The sequence below is a fragment of the Lagopus leucura genome, unplaced genomic scaffold (assembly GCF_019238085.1).
Source record: "Lagopus leucura isolate 7727_CA_CO unplaced genomic scaffold, USGS_WTPT01 Super-Scaffold_100014, whole genome shotgun sequence".
In the NCBI taxonomy this organism is placed as follows: domain Eukaryota; kingdom Metazoa; phylum Chordata; class Aves; order Galliformes; family Phasianidae; genus Lagopus; species Lagopus leucura.
Window position 1 is genome coordinate 14806828 of NW_024962268.1, and position 19022 is coordinate 14825849.

The 19022-nt window shown below is 35.8% G+C and overlaps 1 protein-coding gene across 2 annotated transcripts in view; it reads left to right on the plus strand.

The window, feature by feature from the left end:
- RICTOR (RPTOR independent companion of MTOR complex 2) overlaps window positions 1-19022 on the plus strand; it is an 86363-nt gene that overhangs the window by 33459 nt on the left and 33882 nt on the right. For both annotated transcript variants that reach the window (XM_042875456.1, XM_042875457.1), the window contains exons 5-15: window positions 5287-5418; window positions 8683-8746; window positions 10785-10911; window positions 11726-11895; window positions 12141-12208; window positions 13779-13846; window positions 16184-16266; window positions 17282-17369; window positions 18343-18433; window positions 18563-18629; window positions 18751-18831. In XM_042875456.1, coding sequence (XP_042731390.1) covers window positions 5287-5418; window positions 8683-8746; window positions 10785-10911; window positions 11726-11895; window positions 12141-12208; window positions 13779-13846; window positions 16184-16266; window positions 17282-17369; window positions 18343-18433; window positions 18563-18629; window positions 18751-18831 — 1039 coding nt within the window. The remainder of the gene's footprint in view (window positions 1-5286; window positions 5419-8682; window positions 8747-10784; window positions 10912-11725; window positions 11896-12140; window positions 12209-13778; window positions 13847-16183; window positions 16267-17281; window positions 17370-18342; window positions 18434-18562; window positions 18630-18750; window positions 18832-19022) is intronic.

The following is a 19022-nucleotide window of genomic DNA, read 5'->3' on the forward strand; positions in this document are numbered from 1 at the left end:
ACTTTAGTACTTAATAATCTCCTCATATCTGTTATCTGCTGTAGTGTTCTGCATTGATACAAAACATCACTGGACGGTATAGCTTCAAAATTAAAAATCTACCACACATTTTTAAATACAGCTCTGGAACGGTTACGCAAATATTGTTTGTTTTTATAGGAAAAAAACTCTCAAAGATCTGCTAATCCCGATACAATTGGATAAAAATACTTTATTCTCAGCAAACAGAGAGAAGAAAAATAGCTGTAAATGCTGAACTTTCTAGTGAGTGTAGGATGTGACCTTGAGCTAGGCTAAATACGTATATTCCTTTGGAAATAATTTAAGTTTGTAACTTGCTCTGCAGACGTTCTTAATTTTGCCTTGGATTTTCATATGCTAATCTTCTAGTAGAGAACAAATTCATTTTCACTGCAAGGAGTTAATTGGATATAAGTAATGCTGTATGAGCTTCTGCATTTGTGGAGTATAAATGGTTAACTTTAAAACTGTAGAGAATTAAAAACTGTAAGAGAATTAAAGATTTCAAGAAAAATCATGCATTTCCCATAAAATTTTAGGTTTTGGTGCCATTAATCCTGACAGAACTTTTAACGTTTAAAATTAAGGACAGTTGCAGTGTGGACAGTAATCTGCAGCAACTACAGTTATTCTTGAGTTAGAAGATCTGATTTTTAGAACTCATTCTTTTTAGTTGGTCTAAGTACATTATAGTTCTTTCCTGCAAGAAGATGGAGAGAATAGTGACATGTTTTATTGTCATTCTCAGTGTAGATCTTGCTGGTTTCCAGAGCATCAGGCCTTTGGTAGCTTAGCAGAGATCTTGAGCCATGAAGAGCATGGAACACTGGTAGGCCTCAAATTTCTGAGGTCTTTAACATACCGACAGGCTTTGGCCATTTGAAGTTTATAATATTTACAGTTATCTGATGGATTCAGAAACCTGTCAAAACCATAACTTGTTTTTACTGTAGAGAGTGGGGATGAGGCAGTTTAGGAAATAAGTCTTAGAATGAAGCTGTGGTAGGCAACGAATATGCTTTCTACTTTTGTCCTCTGTTAGTCCTTCCATACTTTTTGTCAGTATTAAAGTTTATTTATCTTAATGCTATCTTAATAAGTTTTTAATTTCTCTAGTGACACTTAAAATACTGGAGCAAGTAGAATGCTGTTAAGTCTTTATTCCTTATACCATCATAATGTCTCTTTAGCTTTTAGTCAGATATGTGCATAGTGTGCAGATCGGAATCACTTAGTTGATTCAGTGGCTGCTTCAAAATCCTTTGCGTTATCTCAAATTTAACAATCTTGAACTTTCATAATCTTGTTAGTTTTAGATACAGGTAATTGTTAAATTGCCTTGAAAATTCTTATAGCCTTACTCTATTCTATTTAACATAATGCTATCTGTAATTTTCTCATAGTCTTTTTCCAAAATGTGAATTGTGTATTAAATCCTGTTTTTCAAAGGAGATTGTGAACCTGATACTTAACAGAATAAAAATCAGCATAAAATTTGTCAGGACAGAAATCTTCCACTCATTCATCTTAGATTTTTGCATTCATTCTGTTGATTTATGTGACCAGTTTTCATCACCCTAAAATGTCTGTGTATCCTTTTCTTCAGTCTTCAGCAACTTCTTGTATTAAAGTTGGATTTGCTAACTTAGGGAAGTGTTTCCTTTTTAATATAATGTTGTAGCAACTCCTTTCAAGTATTTCAAAAGATTACCAGAAGTCATTTTGCATAAACTGTATTTTTTTCCTCATGTGGTTAGTTAATTTTCTTTCAAGAATATCTGATGGTTGCCTGGATGCACTATGGAATCCTTTCTGTAGACAAATTTATTACCTTTCCTCTGTTGTGATTGCTACTGTTCTATAATAGAATGCTAACAAACATATGAAGATACTTCATGTAAATGTTCTTTCCAAACACTTCACATGGGCCCATCAAACTTCTTATTTAGTAGTTCCTGATTTCTTTCAGCTCTTCTACTGTTTTCATTTCTTATTCCAACATTTAGTATAATAAAAAAGGCAATACAATAGAAATTTCATTGCAGAGCAGTGACTTAATATGAAGAAGGCATGTTTCTCGAAGACTTCTGTCCATCTCATTTGCTTCATTCTTTCTCGTCTTCTGGTTCCCCAGTAGATCTGATTCATTTTTTAAATTTTCTACATGAGAACCCACAGAAATGTTCATATACACATGCATATATGTTTGTGTTATTAACACTCTTCCCCTCCCCAGTTTTCTTTTTCTTTTTTTCTTCTGTGATTATTGGCTTTAAAAAGTCAGATTTGTGTTTTTTGCCTAACATGTTTTCTCAGGTTTTGTGGTTTGATCGTTGATTAGCCAATGCCTTAGTTTCTTTACTTTGTTTTCAATTGAAAGGTTTTGGTTTGGCCTTGTAGTTTTGTTGTAATTGCTTTTAGTGGAGCTTGATGAATTTTTAAAGCCTCTAATTTAGGACTTTGTCAGCTAGCTGTAGAGTGGCTTGGATTGGAAGGAACCTTAAAGATCATCTAGTTCCAACCGCCAGCCATGAGCAGGGTTGCCTCCCACTAGATCATGCGGACTGGGTCACCGTCCTACTTGGCCTTGAATGTCTGCAGTCATCGGGCATCCACAACTTCTTTGGTGTCTCACCACCCTCTGAGTAAAGGGTTCCCCCTTAAGATCTCACATAATCCTCCCTTCTTCTTGTATAAAGCTCCTCGTCCTGTTACTACCAGTAAAGAATTGGTCTTCTTCCTGTTTATAAGCTCCGTTTGCCAGGATGAAAACAGCTAGCTCCCATCATCTTTCTTTGTAGCTGAGGTATTCCAGCCCTCTGGTCACCTTTGTGTCCTTCCTCTGGACCCAATCCAATGGCTTCATATCTTTTGTGATCTGAGCCCCGCCTTGGTCTGAGCTCAGTTCTCCACATGTGCCTTGTGTGGGCAGAACAGATGGAGGGGCAATCACCTCCCTTTCCCTGTTGACCACTCCTCTTTTGATGCAGCCCAGGATACGGTTGACCTTCTGGGCTGAAAATGTCCACTGCTGGCTCATATCACACCCACCAGGAATCTAGAGTCCTCTGCAGGGCTGCACTCAATGAGTACTTGCCCTAGTCTGTACATATATCTGGGATTGACCTACCCAAGTGTGCTTGGCCTTCTTGAACCTATTAGGTTCGTGTGAGCCCACATGTCAAGCTCATCCAGATCACTTTGGATGACATCCCTTCCTTTTATATTAACTGTACCACTCTGTTTGTTGTCATTTGTAAATTTGCCGAGATTGCACTTGATTTCCCCCGTGTATGTTCTTCATCAAGATGTTAAAGTGTGCTAGTCCCAAGACAGACCCCTAGAGAAGACCTCTTGTAGTTGGCATCCACCTGGACGTAGAGCCAGTGATGACAACCCTCTGACTGTGACCATCCAAGCAATTCTTATTCTCTTAATAGACCACTCTTTAAATCCATGTCTCTCTATCTTAGTAATGAGGATGTGATGTTGGACCGTATACAAAGGACCATATCTTCCTTTGTCCCCTAATGCAGTCATTGTCATAGGTCACCAAATTGATTGGTCAGGCATGATCTACCCTTAATGAAGCTGTGCTGGCTCTCTCAGATCACCTCATTTTGCATTTCTTTCAGGCAGTCTGCATTTTCCATGCATTGTCACTTTTTAAATAACAATATGCTTCTTCTGCTTTTAGGTAACTTCATAGTGTTGTCCTTCACAGTGATTTCACTATTGGTATCAACTAATTCTTGTCTACAAATTAACGTTGTCTTCTCTTGTGAGTTGTGGAACAAGCTGTCAAAGCATTATTGCTTTAAAAAACTTTAGAGAAAGATTGTTTTGTTTTGTTCAAGGAATGTTTTCCGCTCAAATATAAAAGTAAATGTACTTTTCTTGGGATAAAAATCCTTAAACAGTATTTGGCTGTCTTAAGAAACATCGTGGGTGGCAACAACGTTGTTTTCTTGAGAAATGCATACTTTCTGTATTAGAAGTAAGCTCTGGAATGTCCTAAACTGAAAAATCCAAACCAATTCTAAATAGCAAAGTAAAAGTCCAAATAGAAAAGTATCATTTAGAATAAGTGAGTTGTATGAGCTTCTCTCTGATTTACATCTCTATAAATCTGCAATACTAGAAACCAAGGATGACTCGTGACCTAAAAAATACGTATTATCTCTTAAGACAGCTGAAGACTTGCTTATTCTTCTTTTTGTCTGCTTTGCCTGAGTGACTCTGGAAATATCTCCTAGTTCTGCTTTTGTATAGGAAGGATCTTTCCTAACATCATAATATTTAAAATCTGTTTCTTATTTTCTACTAAATGAGCTTAAAGTAAGCAAAGACAATTAGTAGCGCTCAACTTCTATGTGAAAAATCATATTTGATTTTACAGTAATTATGGTCTTCCTGAAATAATTCCCTGCTGGATATAGAAAGTAATAATCAGTTTGTCTTTATTTCCATGTGGTGTGTCAGCCTTTCTATACATATTTCATTGAGTAGATTACTGTTAAAATGACTTCTACATGGACTGACTAATTGATCTCCAGAAAGATCCAGACGATCTTGGCCTCAAAATAGTTGATTATTGTGCAGGACCATTTTAGAAAAAGAAATGTTGAAATGCTTACAAATCTATGCTATGTAATATGTATTTTTCATTTAATTTCTTATTTCACACAAGCATTTTGTATCTTCAGAGAGAAATGCTTATTAATTAGTTAAGACACAAATTTGTCTCAGTTCAGTGTCAAGATGTTGTTTTGAGGATCCATGTTTAGGAGTTAACATTGTAGAGAGGAGAAAATCCTGCCTACCTGTGTATCTTTCTGGAAATTTTAACTGATCTAGAACACTTTTTCAGGATTATTCTTGTATTCATCTGCTTTGATAAATAACGTGTCATATACAGATCATAGTGATATGTTACTTCAGAGGTGCACAGACTGATTTTAAAAGTAAATCATTGTTCAGATTAATATATCAATGTTAGTATCAATATATTAATTGTCTTAATCTTCTGGCAAGATAATGGTTCGACTTCCAGATTTTACAATATTTCAAAGATGGAAAACTAATTGAGGGTATTTCTCTTTAAAAATCACATTTTATTTTAAAGGAGTAGATAGTACCTACATGTCAGGTGGTAAAATCTACCAACTACTATGTAACTATATAATTATTATACAACTATATAACTATACCAACTACTATATAACATATACTGTATGTTTGCTCTCTTTGTTTCCTTTGTTGTAGCTTGCGGTTAGCTTTACTAAATGAAGCAAAAGAGGTGCGAGCAGCAGGATTGCGAGCCCTTCGCTATCTCATTCGAGACTCTAGTATTCTCCAGAAGGTGCTGAAGTTGAAAGTGGATTACCTGATTGCCCGGTAATTTTCCCTTCTTGTTGTAAATAGAAATTTTTTGAAATTTTATATTACATGTTTTTCATGGTTGAGACAGGTGAGAATAGGTTTAATATCTTCTTACATTTTTTATATGTAGTATTACAAGTCTATTTAATTCAGGGTGGATAATGTCCAACTCTTAAAAGGAGGACAGTGGTCATAGCTTCTAATGCAAAGGCAGCGCTGTTCTAATATTTGATACACATGAATAATGTAAAAAATTAATAAAGATGTGATTGAATCACAAATGCTATTAATCAGAAATAAACGTGATATTATTAGTAGGTTGAAACCTTTGTAATTTTCATGTCTTCAGTTGTTTTGCATAGAATGATAGAATGGCCTGGGTTGAAAAGGACCCAAAGGTTGTCTACTTTCAACCCCTCTGCTACGTGCAGGGTTGCCAGTCTCTAGACCAGGCTGTGCAGAGCCACATTCAGCCTGGCCTTGAATGCCTCCAGGAATGGGGCATCCACAACCTCCTTGGGCAACCTGTTCCAGAGCATCGCCACCGTCTGAGTGAAAAACTTCCTCGTAATGTCTAACCTAAACCTCCCCTGTCTCAGTTTTAAACCATTCCACCTTGTCTTATCAGTATCAACGTATGCAAACAGCTGTTCCCTCTCCAGTTTGTATCTCTTTCAAGAACTGGAAAGCCACAATGAGGTCTCCCCAGAGCCTACTCTTGTCCAAGCTAAATAAGCCCAATTCCTTCAACATTTCCTCATAGGAGAGGTTCTCCAGCCCTCTGATCATTTTAGTGGCCCTCCTCTGCTCCAAGAGCTCTGTGTCTTTCTTGTTCTGGGGGCCCAGACATGGACGCAGTACTGCAGATGGGGCCTCAGAAGAGCTGAGTAGGGCGGGGACAATCATCTGCCTCTCCCTCCTGGCCGCCCCTCTTTTAATGCAGCCCAGAACACAGTCAGCCTTCTGGGCTGCAAGCAAACACTGCTGACTGACGTCCAGCTTCTCATCCGCCAGGACCCCCAAGTCCTTTTCCACAGGGCTGCTCTCAAGGAGATCTTCCCCCAGTTTACATAAATACCTGGGATTGCCCCAACCCAAGTGCAGCAGTCTGCACTTGACCTTGTTGAACCTCATTAGGTTTTCATGGGCCAACTTCTCCAGCCTGTCCAGGTCCCTCTGAATGGCCTCCCTTCCTTCCAGTGTATCAACTGCACTGCTCAGCTTGGTGTTATCTGCAAAGTTGCTCAGGGTGCACTTGATGCCATCATCTATGTCACTGATGAAGATGTTGAAGAGCACCAGTCCCAAAACAGACCCATGAGGGACACCACTTGTGACTGGCTTCCATCCTGACACATATCTATTGATTACAACAGTTCAGTGTCCGGCCAAACAATTCCTAATCCATCAAACAGTCCATCCTTCAAATCCCTTCCTCTCCATCTTTAGAGAGAAGGATGTGATGAGGGACCATTCCAAACGTTTTGCAGAAGTCCAGGTAGATGACATCTGTTGCCCTTCCCCCGTCCACTGATCTTTCACATCCTTGCCAACTTCAGGTCCAACTGTGCCTTAACTTTCTTAGTCGTATCTCTACACATGCAGACAGCAGTCCTGTATTCTTCCCAGGCTACACAACCCTGTTTCCACTTCCTCAATATTTCCCTCTTTTCCCTCAGTTTAAGCTTCAGGTCTTTGCAGAGCCATGTCTGTTGCCCGCCTCCTCTGCTTGGGTACTTCTTCTGGGGGATGGAGAGCCATTGAGCTCTTGGAAGGATGTCCCTAAAGAGATGCGAGCTCTGTTCTCTGTACCCATGCCCTTATAGACAGTTTCCCAGGGGATCCCACTCAGCAGTTCCTTGTACAGCCAGAATTTTGCTCTCCTGAAGCACAGGGTCCTAGCTCTGCTTTTTACTAGGCCCGCATTCTTCCAGATCACAAAATCCAACAGGGCATGGTCACTGCAGCCCAGGCTGTCTCCAGTCTTAACCTTTTTAATGCCCTCCTCTGCATTAGTGAGTACCAGGTCCAGTAAGGATTCACCTTGGGTTGGTCCATCTAATACCTGGACTATGAAATTACCCTCAACAGACTCGAGGAATCTCTTGAATTGTTTGCCAGTTATCCTAGTAGATATCTGAGTGGTTGAAATCCCCCATCAGGACAAGAGCCTGTGAGCACAGCACCTCCTGCAGCTGAGGCAAGAAGACCTCATCCACAGGCTCCCTCTGATGAGGTGGCCTGTAGCAGACCTCAGCCACTAGATGCCCTTTACTGGGCCAATCCTTGAGTTTAATCCACAAGCTCTCAGCCTTATCGTGCCTATTTCTCAGGCACAGCTCTTTGCAATCTGTCCACTTGCTAACACAGAGGGCAACTCTACCCCCCTCCTACTCCGTATATCCCTTCTGAAAAGCCTATAGTCCTCAATCAAGGTATTCCAATCATGGGATTCATCCCCCCATGTTTCTGTGATAGCAATTAGGTCATACTTTCCCAATTGTGCCACAGTTTCTAACTCCTCCTGTTTTTTTCCCATGTTTTGTGCATTGGTATAGATGTACTTCAGCTTAGCTATTGGCCTTGTCAGATTTATTCCAGTTCTTTGTATTATCATTTCCATAGTGCTTTAGAGGCCCAGTACAAAGTCAGAACAAAAAAAGTAGTTCAAACCTGAGAATTTGTAATGGAAGTAAAACCTATGACACCACAGTGATACTAAAGAGCAAACTAACAATGAGATGATAAGGCCAGCATGGTGACTAGATGAATTTACTGTTACTTCTATTGCTTCCTTCATTAAAATTTCCAAGTTTGTTATGATGATACGAATGTGTGCGTGTTTCTGGATTGATGCGCACACACATGCTCGGTTTTAGTGTGCTGTTAAATTCTGATGGTCAAAGGCACTTTTCTGATCTGAAAGCACTCAGAACATGTTGATTTAAAACAGTGCAAATGCTCTTCTTTAGTCTCATTTGAAAAGACAGATGCAGCTAGCGCTAAATTGTTCCTGAAGTTGTTATGCCTTGTCATTTGAAAGTATTCTAGTGATTTACTTACAATGAAAACAACTGAAAATTACATAAACTGAACGTAATCTGCAAACTATGAGTATGCTTGCTTAAAGGGATTGTTTTTAAACAGTTATTCATAATAAGCTTTCTTCTGTTTATTTAGTTGCGTGAATACTCACACAATATGATAACTGTTAAGGTGAAAGTTAGTGCTATAAAAAAAACCCACAGTTAAGCATGCTTTTGTTTTTTGATATTTTAGGTGCATTGACATACAGCAGAGTAATGAAGTAGAAAGAACACAAGCACTTCGCTTAGTCCGAAAGGTAAAAATTTAACTGCAAATAGTCTTCCTGCATCTGTCAGTTGGCTATGCTGACTCCAGGATTTCTCTATAAGCAGTTTTTCTTTGTACACTCTTATGAGGAAAAAGACTGACTTTGATGTTAATCTTTTTGACTGAGAATCTTGAGCAGGCTAGAAAATTCCTGCTGGTTTTTCACTGATGGAGATAAAACTGAACACAATTATTTACCTTATTTTTGATATCAAAATTCCTGTGTTAAGAGTAGTATCAGATAAAACTTCAATGCATCCTTTCACTTATCCTTTTCATAAAAGAGAAGAATAAAATAGAAAGTGTTTTTGATATCTATAAAAAGCATTTCTTGATAAATTTGTTTTAGAAAGTTTGCAGGTTAAGTAGTAAAATAAAAAATAACAACTTCGAACTTTGTAAACTTTGGAGATTTTTTGTTGCTTTTTTGAAGAGTTGGCATGTTAATAGTGTATTTCAGTTATGCTCTATGAGGATGTTTTGTGCTGAGAGCTTTGTAACTTAACAGTGTCTATAAGGGTAAAAATAAGTTGCTTCAGAAAGTGTGTTAGCATTTAGTAGATATTATGTACCCATTCTATTGCTAATTATTATTTTATGCTGTTATAAAAATGAAAGGCTATGTGGGTGGGGAAGAGTTTGTATTTTCTTTAGAGTGTTATCTTAAGGCTTCCTGTTTTGTGGGTAATAATGTTATGTATGACAAGAAGTTTCTCAAATGTGTCTTAAAAATAAACTTGTTATAGTGTTAAAATGTATTTCTTCTCACTTTAGCATTGCAAATAAAGAAAAACAATCCCCTTTGGCAAACAAATATCTTAGACATCTCACAGAACTGTAAGAATGAACTTAGGACAAAACAATTTTGGAAAAGACCCAATTTTTTAAAATCTTTTTTATTTTTGGAAAGAAAAGAATGTGAGAGAAAATCTTCACAAGTTGGCTTGAAAATTTTTGTAGATATTTGGTGGCTGTTGAGCATTTTTTCACATTGCATATTTTTCATTAGTAGAAAATATGATATGATTGGGTGGACTTTAAGAAAATATGTTGTTCCCTTTTAAAGCAGTCAGACAACAACAAAAACCTATTTCTCCTTAGTAATATGTCTGCTTATCTTCAGTAATGCTCCTGTTCCATAGTACATAGGATATGTGTATTTAATTTTAGCAAACTGAAAATATGTAACTATATAGTTTTTTCAGCCTCAGTTAAAGCCTTGGGATGGGAAGTCATTTGTTTAGTTTGATTGTTTTTGTCTTTAATGTGTGCATGCAGCCTTTCTCCTTAAAAGTGGTTTAAATTCTGCTTGTCTTAAACTAGCAGCTGAAAGTTTTGGTACAGGAGCTCTTAAGTAGCACGAAGGACCATTTGCTATTAGGGCAAAAATTTTGTCTTAAATGTATTGCAAGTGTTTTTTATATCTTAATTTAGTGACTGTTGACATACGAAAGCAGATCTGGTTTCGTCTGTGCTTTTCAATATGAAATGTTTAAAATCTGTATTTTTTGTGATGTATCTATGCAGCTTATGATAAAGGTACATTGGCTGTTACTTCTATCAGGTACTATACGTGAGGGTTCAGGGATGTATCTAGCAGTTGCCTTCCAAGTAGTGTAGCAACATCTTTTGTTGACTGTTATTTTTTTCTTGTCTACAGTTCTCTGTTCCTTTGTGTGCAGCTGCAGGTCCCTAGAAAACATAATTTTGGTCTTGGCAAATTTAACAGTTGAATATGAATGTTGTGGTATGGATTAATCTTATAGAAGAGTTTCTAATCTTCTCTTTGTCAGTAGGTATCTCTATTATGATGAAATAATAAAAAAAAAGCAGGAAGAGAATGGTAAAGTAAATTCTCAAAAATTCTTCGGAATACCATAAGAAGTTACAGGATTTGCAGGATGTAGCCAAGTTATATGTGGAATTATTAGTACAGTTTTATCTAAGAAACAATGCTGCTGAATCCAAATATGTTTTGAAAAATACTGTAACAAAACCAGATCATATTTTTCTTTTATTTTTAACAGATGATCACTGTGAATGCTTCATTGTTCCCCAGCTCTATTACTAATTCTTTGATAGCAGTTGGAAATGATGGTCTTCAAGAAAGAGACAGAATGGTTCGAGCATGTATTGCCATTATCTGTGAACTAGGTAAGATAATTGAAGCTAACTAAGAAAACTGAAATTGTTGTCATCAGTTTTTGAAGGGATTCTCTTGTGTGTTCATAGTAAATAGCTTTTATTCAAATAATAAAGTGAATTTTTTTATTAATTAATGAATCAGAGTTTAAATCTTCTTAATGTCTATTTTGTAGGTTTAGCTTGATATTAGAATTAAAAAATAAGGGCTTTAAACTGAAAATCTCTTAAACATCAAAGATTTTGGGTACAGTGCTTTAGGTACTGTACTTTAATAATTGGCATTTTTCTGTTAAATATTTTCTTGAAACAGTTGATAATTTCTAGGATTAATGGATTGGAAATTGTGAGATCTTCATATGTGAGTTTCAGAGTATTTATATAGTATTTATATAATATTACTTAGTATTAGTGAAAAATAACTTCAGTGTTTTCAAGACACAGTTTTCTGGTTTAAAGAAATAAGTAATTTGCTAATTTTTTAAGTTAAAAGTATCCAAGCTATGTAATTCTGGACTGATATTTTTTTGGAGGGAAACTTGAGCCTTACTGTATAGAAACTTGGTTAGAAATATGGAAACTTGGTTAGAAATACAGTGGAAAATTGCTACACAATGGTGATTGATTGACCAGAGTTTTAGTTGATAAAATTAATTAAAAATCTCAGTTCATTGCTGCAGTCTGTCAGTTCCATTATAAACCTTATGTGTATCTCAGCAGCATTCAGGAAGGAAAGGATATATATGTTCTAAACAGACACGTTTGTCATGCTGAAAATCTTGAGATGTTTTCTATCACCTATTGAAGTGACCTGTTTTTCGTTTAGCACTTCAGAATCCCGAGGTGGTGGCTCTTCGGGGTGGCTTAAGTACCATCCTGAAAAATGTGATTGATTGTCAGCTGAGTCGAATAAATGAAGCTTTGATAACTACTGTTTTGCACCTCATTAATCATCCAAAGACCCGTCAGTATGTGCGAGCAGATGTAGAGTTAGAGGTGAGTTCATTTTTACTTACTTAATGACAGAAATTAAACAATATATTGGTAATGAAGATGTTTAATTTTCAGTTGAGATTTCACACTTGGTGTTAATGCAAAATGTCAAAGCAATTAACCTTTAAACAAAGAGCATGATTTGTAAAGAAAGAGTAATATGACAAGTTATAGTGGGACTGATGAAAGGGCAAAATCCATTAATTGTTTTGTTACGTGAAAGTAATGCATGTCTTTCTTTTGTTTAGCGAATTTTAGCTCCTTACACAGATTTTCACTACAGGCATAACCCAGACACGGCAGAAGGACAGCTCAAGTAAGTGTTAGCGCTTCGACTTGTGTACATGGAATTGCAACTAAAATATTTTTTCTCCTAAGTGACAAAACAAACCAGGGGACTAACACTGAACTGTTTGAAATTGAAGGCAATGGCTAGTTAGAGTAGCCATTTATAGGACGTTGCCAAGTAGCCAAGTTTATAGAACATTGTTAGGAATTAAGAATTAGAGATAAAATTATTCTTCTCCCATAATATTTCTTTTACCTGGTATTATTACAATCTGTGTGTCTTCTAGTATAGATTTCTTTTTGTCTTAAATATTTGCAGTGTTAGTATATTTGAGTTAAATTCTGTTTGGTGGTTGTACGGTCAGGCTTGGGGGACAGTAATTAAGCCATTGTATTGTGCCTATGGTCGTGTAATAAGAGTGGTACCGCAAGGGTTTAGCGTGAGACCTATGCTGTTTAGCATCTTCATCAGTTCCCTGAAGGTAAGGAAGAGGTACGCTCTCAGGAAGTTTACACATGATAGCAGACTGTGGAGCTGATAGAATAAAAAGACAGTGCTGGCATCCAGAGGGATTTCAAGTAGGAAGAGTGAGCCAAAAGAACATGATGAAATTCAGCAAGGGCAGATGCAGAGTCCTGTGTCTGGAAGGACATATTATGAGGTCGACTGCGAGCCTGACTAGGTGGGAAACTGTTCTAGTAGATAGAATGCCTTGGGGCATTGACAAGATCGACAGTGTATTGGCCTAGTTTTAAAAGTTCATAACTAGCAAGTTGGGGGATGTCATTTTTCCTTTCAATTTGCACTTGCAAAAATTCATGTAAACCACTGGTTCTGGTTTTGGACCTCTTAGTTTAGGATAGTCAAGGAGCAGGAGCACATTGTGTGAGGGAAAGCTTAGGGAAGAACCTGTGCAAAGGCTATCAAGAAGAGATAGTCAGTGGTGCATTGTGAAGACATGAAACAGCAGAGAGAAACTGAAAAAAGAAGTTCCAACTTGAGAAGCAGATTTCTGGGAGGTTACTCAAGTGTTGAAACAGACTGTTCCAGATAAATGGTACAGCCTTCATCCTTGAAAATTTCTGAGACCTGACAGGATAAAGCCCTGATTATTATTACCTGGTTTGCTCTCATAGTCAGCAGCTTCTTTTTGTAGAAAATTAGAATAGGTCACAGAAGTCACATTCAACCTCACATATTCAATGTTCTGTGTTTGTTTTTTTTAATTATTAAATGTCAGTAGATTATCAGACTGGGACAGTGTCCAAGTCCTTAGGCCCCTGCTACAGTCTTAATATCAGTGGAGACTTCGAAGTGAATAACACACCAAAAATAGGTGTTTAGTTTGTAATCTTTCTAATACAAAACTCCACTGAAGAAGAAAGACACAATGATAAAAAATGGTAATCTTTGTATATGTGTACATATTCAATGAAATGTATATGCACACACAAAAATGCAAATGTACATATGTGAAAATTTTCTTACTCTTGATTTTTGTACCCTGTCCAGAGTTGCAGTTAACTACCTGCTGTGTAAGTAACACAGTTTGTTTTACAGTAATTAACTGTGTCTTGTCATATTTGTTTTATGACAGAGAGGACAGAGAAGCACGGTTCCTAGCTAGTAAAATGGGAATTGTGGCAGCATTTCGATCATGGGCAGGTAAGATTTCTAATTTATTTTATTTGTTGACTGACAAGAACTTTTCAGTGCAATGTAATGGTTTATTTAGTCACACAATCTGACAGTCTTGGTTTTTTTGTCACTTCCTTCCTGTAATGTTTTGATATTGTCAAATTTGAGGACTCCTAAACAGTTTCTTTAGACTAAACCCTGTAGATAGGATGCAGCCTTATTTTCAGTTCAGAATACTGTATTAGTTGTGCCTTAATGGTGATACTTGGTATTTGGTGGGTGAAAGAATATTGTGTATTGAGTAGCATTGTGTCGTAAGAATTTGCCTTTGAAATTATACTGTCAGTGTAATAAGAAATCTTTATCTCTGCAAAAGTTTTCAACAGAGTAGATTGATTAGCATCTGCTTTTACTAAGTTGTGTAGTTGAAGATAAATCCCAATCTGGACGTAGTTTTGGTCCTCTTGTGTAGAAGACATTTCTGAACCCAGGGAAGTTTTTTGTATTTTTTTCAAATCCTTTCTCTGCTTTCTCTACTATCTTACGATACTTAACGTGGTAATAAGGCCTCATTCTTTTACCGAAGTCAGAGTCTTACAAATGAACTAAATCAAGTCATATGACCCTTACAGAAATTTTGGATAGGCTTTGCACATGCTGTACTTAAGAATGATTTAGACTGTATAAAAATTGTTTTGATTGTAAGACTATTTAAATTACTTGTGCTTTCAGAACTAGATGTTCTGAAAAACTGATCAGAGATCTTAACATTGAGATATCCTTTCAAAAAATATCTCATGTTTTCTTGATGCTGAGGTGCAAGTTTGGAGAGCTTATGATAACTCTGAAGATTCTACAAAGCAATTTATGCTAGGAATGTTGCTACATTTTCTCTCATTCATACAGTTAGAACTAATACCACAATTTTCTTGAAAAGTTCAGGTGAGAATTGTTTTGTAATGTATTGTTTGCTGTGGTACTTTTTCAGATGCATGTTCTCTTATTTTGTTGGAGGCTAAGAGGGCATTAATGCTTGTAGTACGAAAGTGTCCTCATAATGTCATCCTTCCCAAAGCAAAAAAGACTGAACATCTATTTGGTTTGGTTTCTGTTCTGGCTTTTCAGCTTTATTCTTCTTATTTTAACTGTCTATTCTGTCTGTGCTTTTTTGTTCTGCTTTCCTAACTCTTTGGACTGAGTTATTCTGTAGAGTTTATTACTACGTACTTTATCCTCCACTGCAGTCTTCATCTACAATTGAAACTGGGACATGCAGCAGTGACTTTGTGCACTGAAATCTATTCCTGCATTGCAGTAGAAAGGTGGCTGTCAACTACTCTTGGGAAAAAAAATGATCTCTGTGGGTACAGAGCTAGACATAAGTATTTGTGACATGGAAGTTATGAACTTGAGGATATCATTCCACATAAAGTACATCATAAAAGTTAACTAATTGTTTTTACTGAAACAATTTAAGTAGTTACCTAATTTCATTTTTTAGTACTTCCTTCTGAATTAAGATTTATTTGTGTGTTCCAAGAACTGGCTCCTTTTTTATTCATGTGAAGTTATTTCTTGGATAAACTTCTTTGGTTTTAGAATAGTGTTATTGTAAGGTTTTTTCTTTTGTAACGTGAAGAAAAACAGTAAGGAAATGAGAAAGGTTGCTGTCTCAGGAGCCACATCTTGAATGAAGACATGTAAGTATAAACTGAGGCTGAAAATCAGAGTAGTGGTTAACTTCAGGTGGTATTCAATAACATTTAAAAACAGTTTAAGTATTCATCCTTTTAATGCTAAGAAATGAAACTTGTGTGAAAATACTGTGTAGAAGGACCAAGTATGAGAAAGGCTGTCAGATTTTATGTGAAATAAAATAAGTTGTTTTGGAAAGGTGAGTCCTGCTTATTTGAGATAAGATGACTAAAAGTGATGCATAGAGAATGTTATTCTAAATATTTAAACTTGCTGTTCAGAATACATCTGAGATTAAAAGGAAGCTAATTACTGGTTGGGTTAAGACACAATTTTTGTTGCAGAATCCACTAATAGTTCTTTGTACATCTTCTGGCCTAAGACTGATCCTTTGTTTATGATTTTGTCTGTATGCAGTTTCTTTGTGAATATTGTTTTTGTGGAGATAACTTAAAAATACTGTTAACATTAAAAAGGACAAAAGAAACTATATCTCTTAGTGTTGAAATTACTAGATTTTGTTAAACATTGATTGAAAATGAAAGATGACATAATGCTAGTGATTAGTAACTTTTGTCATCTGTACTTTTGCTCAAGCTAGAAATCACTTAATGTTGTCTAATATCTCTTTTTTTTGGTGAGAAAACATTGTGTATTAATTTTTTGTAGGTATTATTAGTCTGTGCAAACCTGGAAATTCTGGGATTCAGTCTCTCATTGGGGTACTTTGTATACCAAATATGGAAATACGGGTAAGTGTTAAATATTTCCTACTGGAATAGGAATATATTTGATGTTTTAGTTAATATGCTTACAATTTTTTAAAACAATTTAGTGGTCTAACAGAGAATCTAAATATGAAACCACTAGTCTTGAATTTATTTGACCCTTAAATTTCCTGTGTGATTTTTCCATGTAGTCAAGCTGCTTGCTCTTTCTGTGTCAGTGGAGTGTGAATCAAAGCTCACTCTGTCTGACAGGAGGGAATGGAGGAGGGAAAAGGGAAAAAAGTGTTAGACCTGAGCAGGCAGGCAGTAAACAAAATATTTGTATACGCAGGAATATTTTTGGCATTGGAACTGATTTACTCTTATAATCTATAATCTTACTTTCTTTCAGTTTATTTGCTTTTAGTCTTAGTCTCTTTTCTTATTTTATATATATCTTGAAATTACTCTGTATTAAAACAAATTTTAGAAATATGCTAAAATACTGTGAAATTGGTGCTGTCAAGAAAAATATACTTTCAACAGCTGTTCTTGGTTTTAAGTTTAGTTCTCATTCATATTTTATGATGTTTAATTACTACATTACTATTTAATGATTTTTTTTTTCATTTGATATTTAATTACTACAGACAGAGCAGGCATTAAGAGAATGTCCATCATTTCCATGAATTCACATTATATCAGTGGTGTGCAAGTTAATCAGTTTTTGCTTTGACAATAAGTAAAAAATAAAAAATAAAGAGTAAAATATTTTGTAAAAAATGTATGTATAATCTGAGGAGCTTATGTTTCTCTAGATTGCAGTGACAATAAGGCACCATTGTAAAGTGAGCAGAACTTCCTTTTTTCTCCAGGTTCCTTTAGAAAACATGCTTATAATCCAAAAAACAACTCCAAATCAGTTGCCAGTTTTAGCACACTGTAAAAATCAACTTCAGTGCTAATTTAATTGTGAGCAGAAAGGCTGTATTTTCTAAATGTATCAAATTGTTGTGCTTTTTTTCTTTGTTTGTTTTTGTTTTTTTGTTTTTTTTTGCAGCGAGGACTGCTTGAGGTTCTCTATGACATTTTTCGTCTTCCTCTCCCTGTTGTTGCAGAAGAATTTATTGAGGCACTTCTTAGCGTAGGTAAGTATTTTGTTCACACAAGAATTCTGTCAAATCCTTCTACAAATTTGATGAACCCATTATCTTTCCCCTGGATTACAAATTATATCAGTATTAACTTTTTCATCAGTGAATTCATGAGGTATTCTGAAGTCCTGTTTAAAATCCTTTTTCAACAAATTAACAGTTTTCAAGCTACAAGTCCACTTTTTTTCTGACGTACTTAATGTGTCGAAGTTGGATAGAAAATCAGTAATGAAGCATAATTGAGCATTTACACAAAAGACTGTACAATACACATTATTAGTCTTCAAAGCGTTTGAAGCATTGGCATGTAGAAGTGTTGGCTGACACAGAAAAGTTACTCAAAAGTATCTCTGTATATTGAAAATATGCTAATTTTCCTCAGTGCACTTCAGGAAACTTACTTTTCCTAGGGTAATTGTATGTTTTCATGTCTACATTAAGAAAAATTACTCTTTTAAGTTTAGAATTGTTTATTTGCAAGCTTTAAAAATGTCCTCTACTTCTTTCTCACAAAAATGTCAGCCTGAAGAGAGTAATTTTGAGTCTTTCATGTTCCATCGTCCTCCAAATTCTAGTTACGGATGCCTGTCAAGGGCTTGATTATAGAAGCTTAATCCTTGTTCTGAACTTCACTATTAATAAATCATTATTTGATGCACACTTGTGACTTTGCTAGATATGCATGTACATTTAAAAATGTTACACTGTTTTCAGTTGGATAAATTTCATGTGTTTTTGAATAGGAAAGATTATTATTTTGATATCTAAATGAAATATTTGTCCTAGCTTTGAAGTTGGCCTCACTTTGTGTAGTAGTGTGGATTGAATGAGTTGCTGAAAATCCTTTTTGAACAAAAGTTTACTGTAGTTTCAACCCTGAGGGTACACCTGCTCATAAAAACTACTATTAAAATAACACTGAAATACAGAGCTATAATTAGCACTGGCTTTGTTTGTTTTCTTGTAGATCCAAGCAGATTTCAGGACTGCTGGAGACTGTCTGATGGCTTTGTAGCTGCTGAAGCTAAAACTATATTACCCCACAGAGCCAGGTCACGGTGGGTATTTAATAAACTCAGACTAAGCCTTTGGTTTATGGTGTACAAAAGAATTGCTTTTCTCTTGCAGAAATAATTTGTAAAAAAAAATGTTTTTTCTAAACTCTTTCCCTATGTTTTTCTCCTTAGGCCTGATCTCATGGATAATTATTTGGCTTTAGTGCTTTCAGCTTTTATTACCAATGGACTTCTAGAGGTAACTGGTGATATTAGATTGAGACAGATGCTTACTGCTTATCTCTTAAAAACATTGAAATGAGATACGATATATACATCATATATTAAACATTGTAATTATTTTTTAACTTTTTTTCCAGGGTCTTGTAGAGGTGATCACCAGTAGTGATGACCACGTGTCTGTTAGAGCAACAATCCTTTTGGGAGAACTTCTGCATATGGTAAGTAAAGTTTCCTTCTGAGAGTATTATTAGTAACTCATTGAAAATAGTTATTTTGTTAGTAAAGATTGGAATTTATTTGGAACTTGGAACATCCACTTTCCATCTAAGCAATAGGCTATTTTTTTATTTTGTAACACTTCATACATTAAAAACAGCACGAATAGGCTGTTCATCTCCAGCTCTCACTA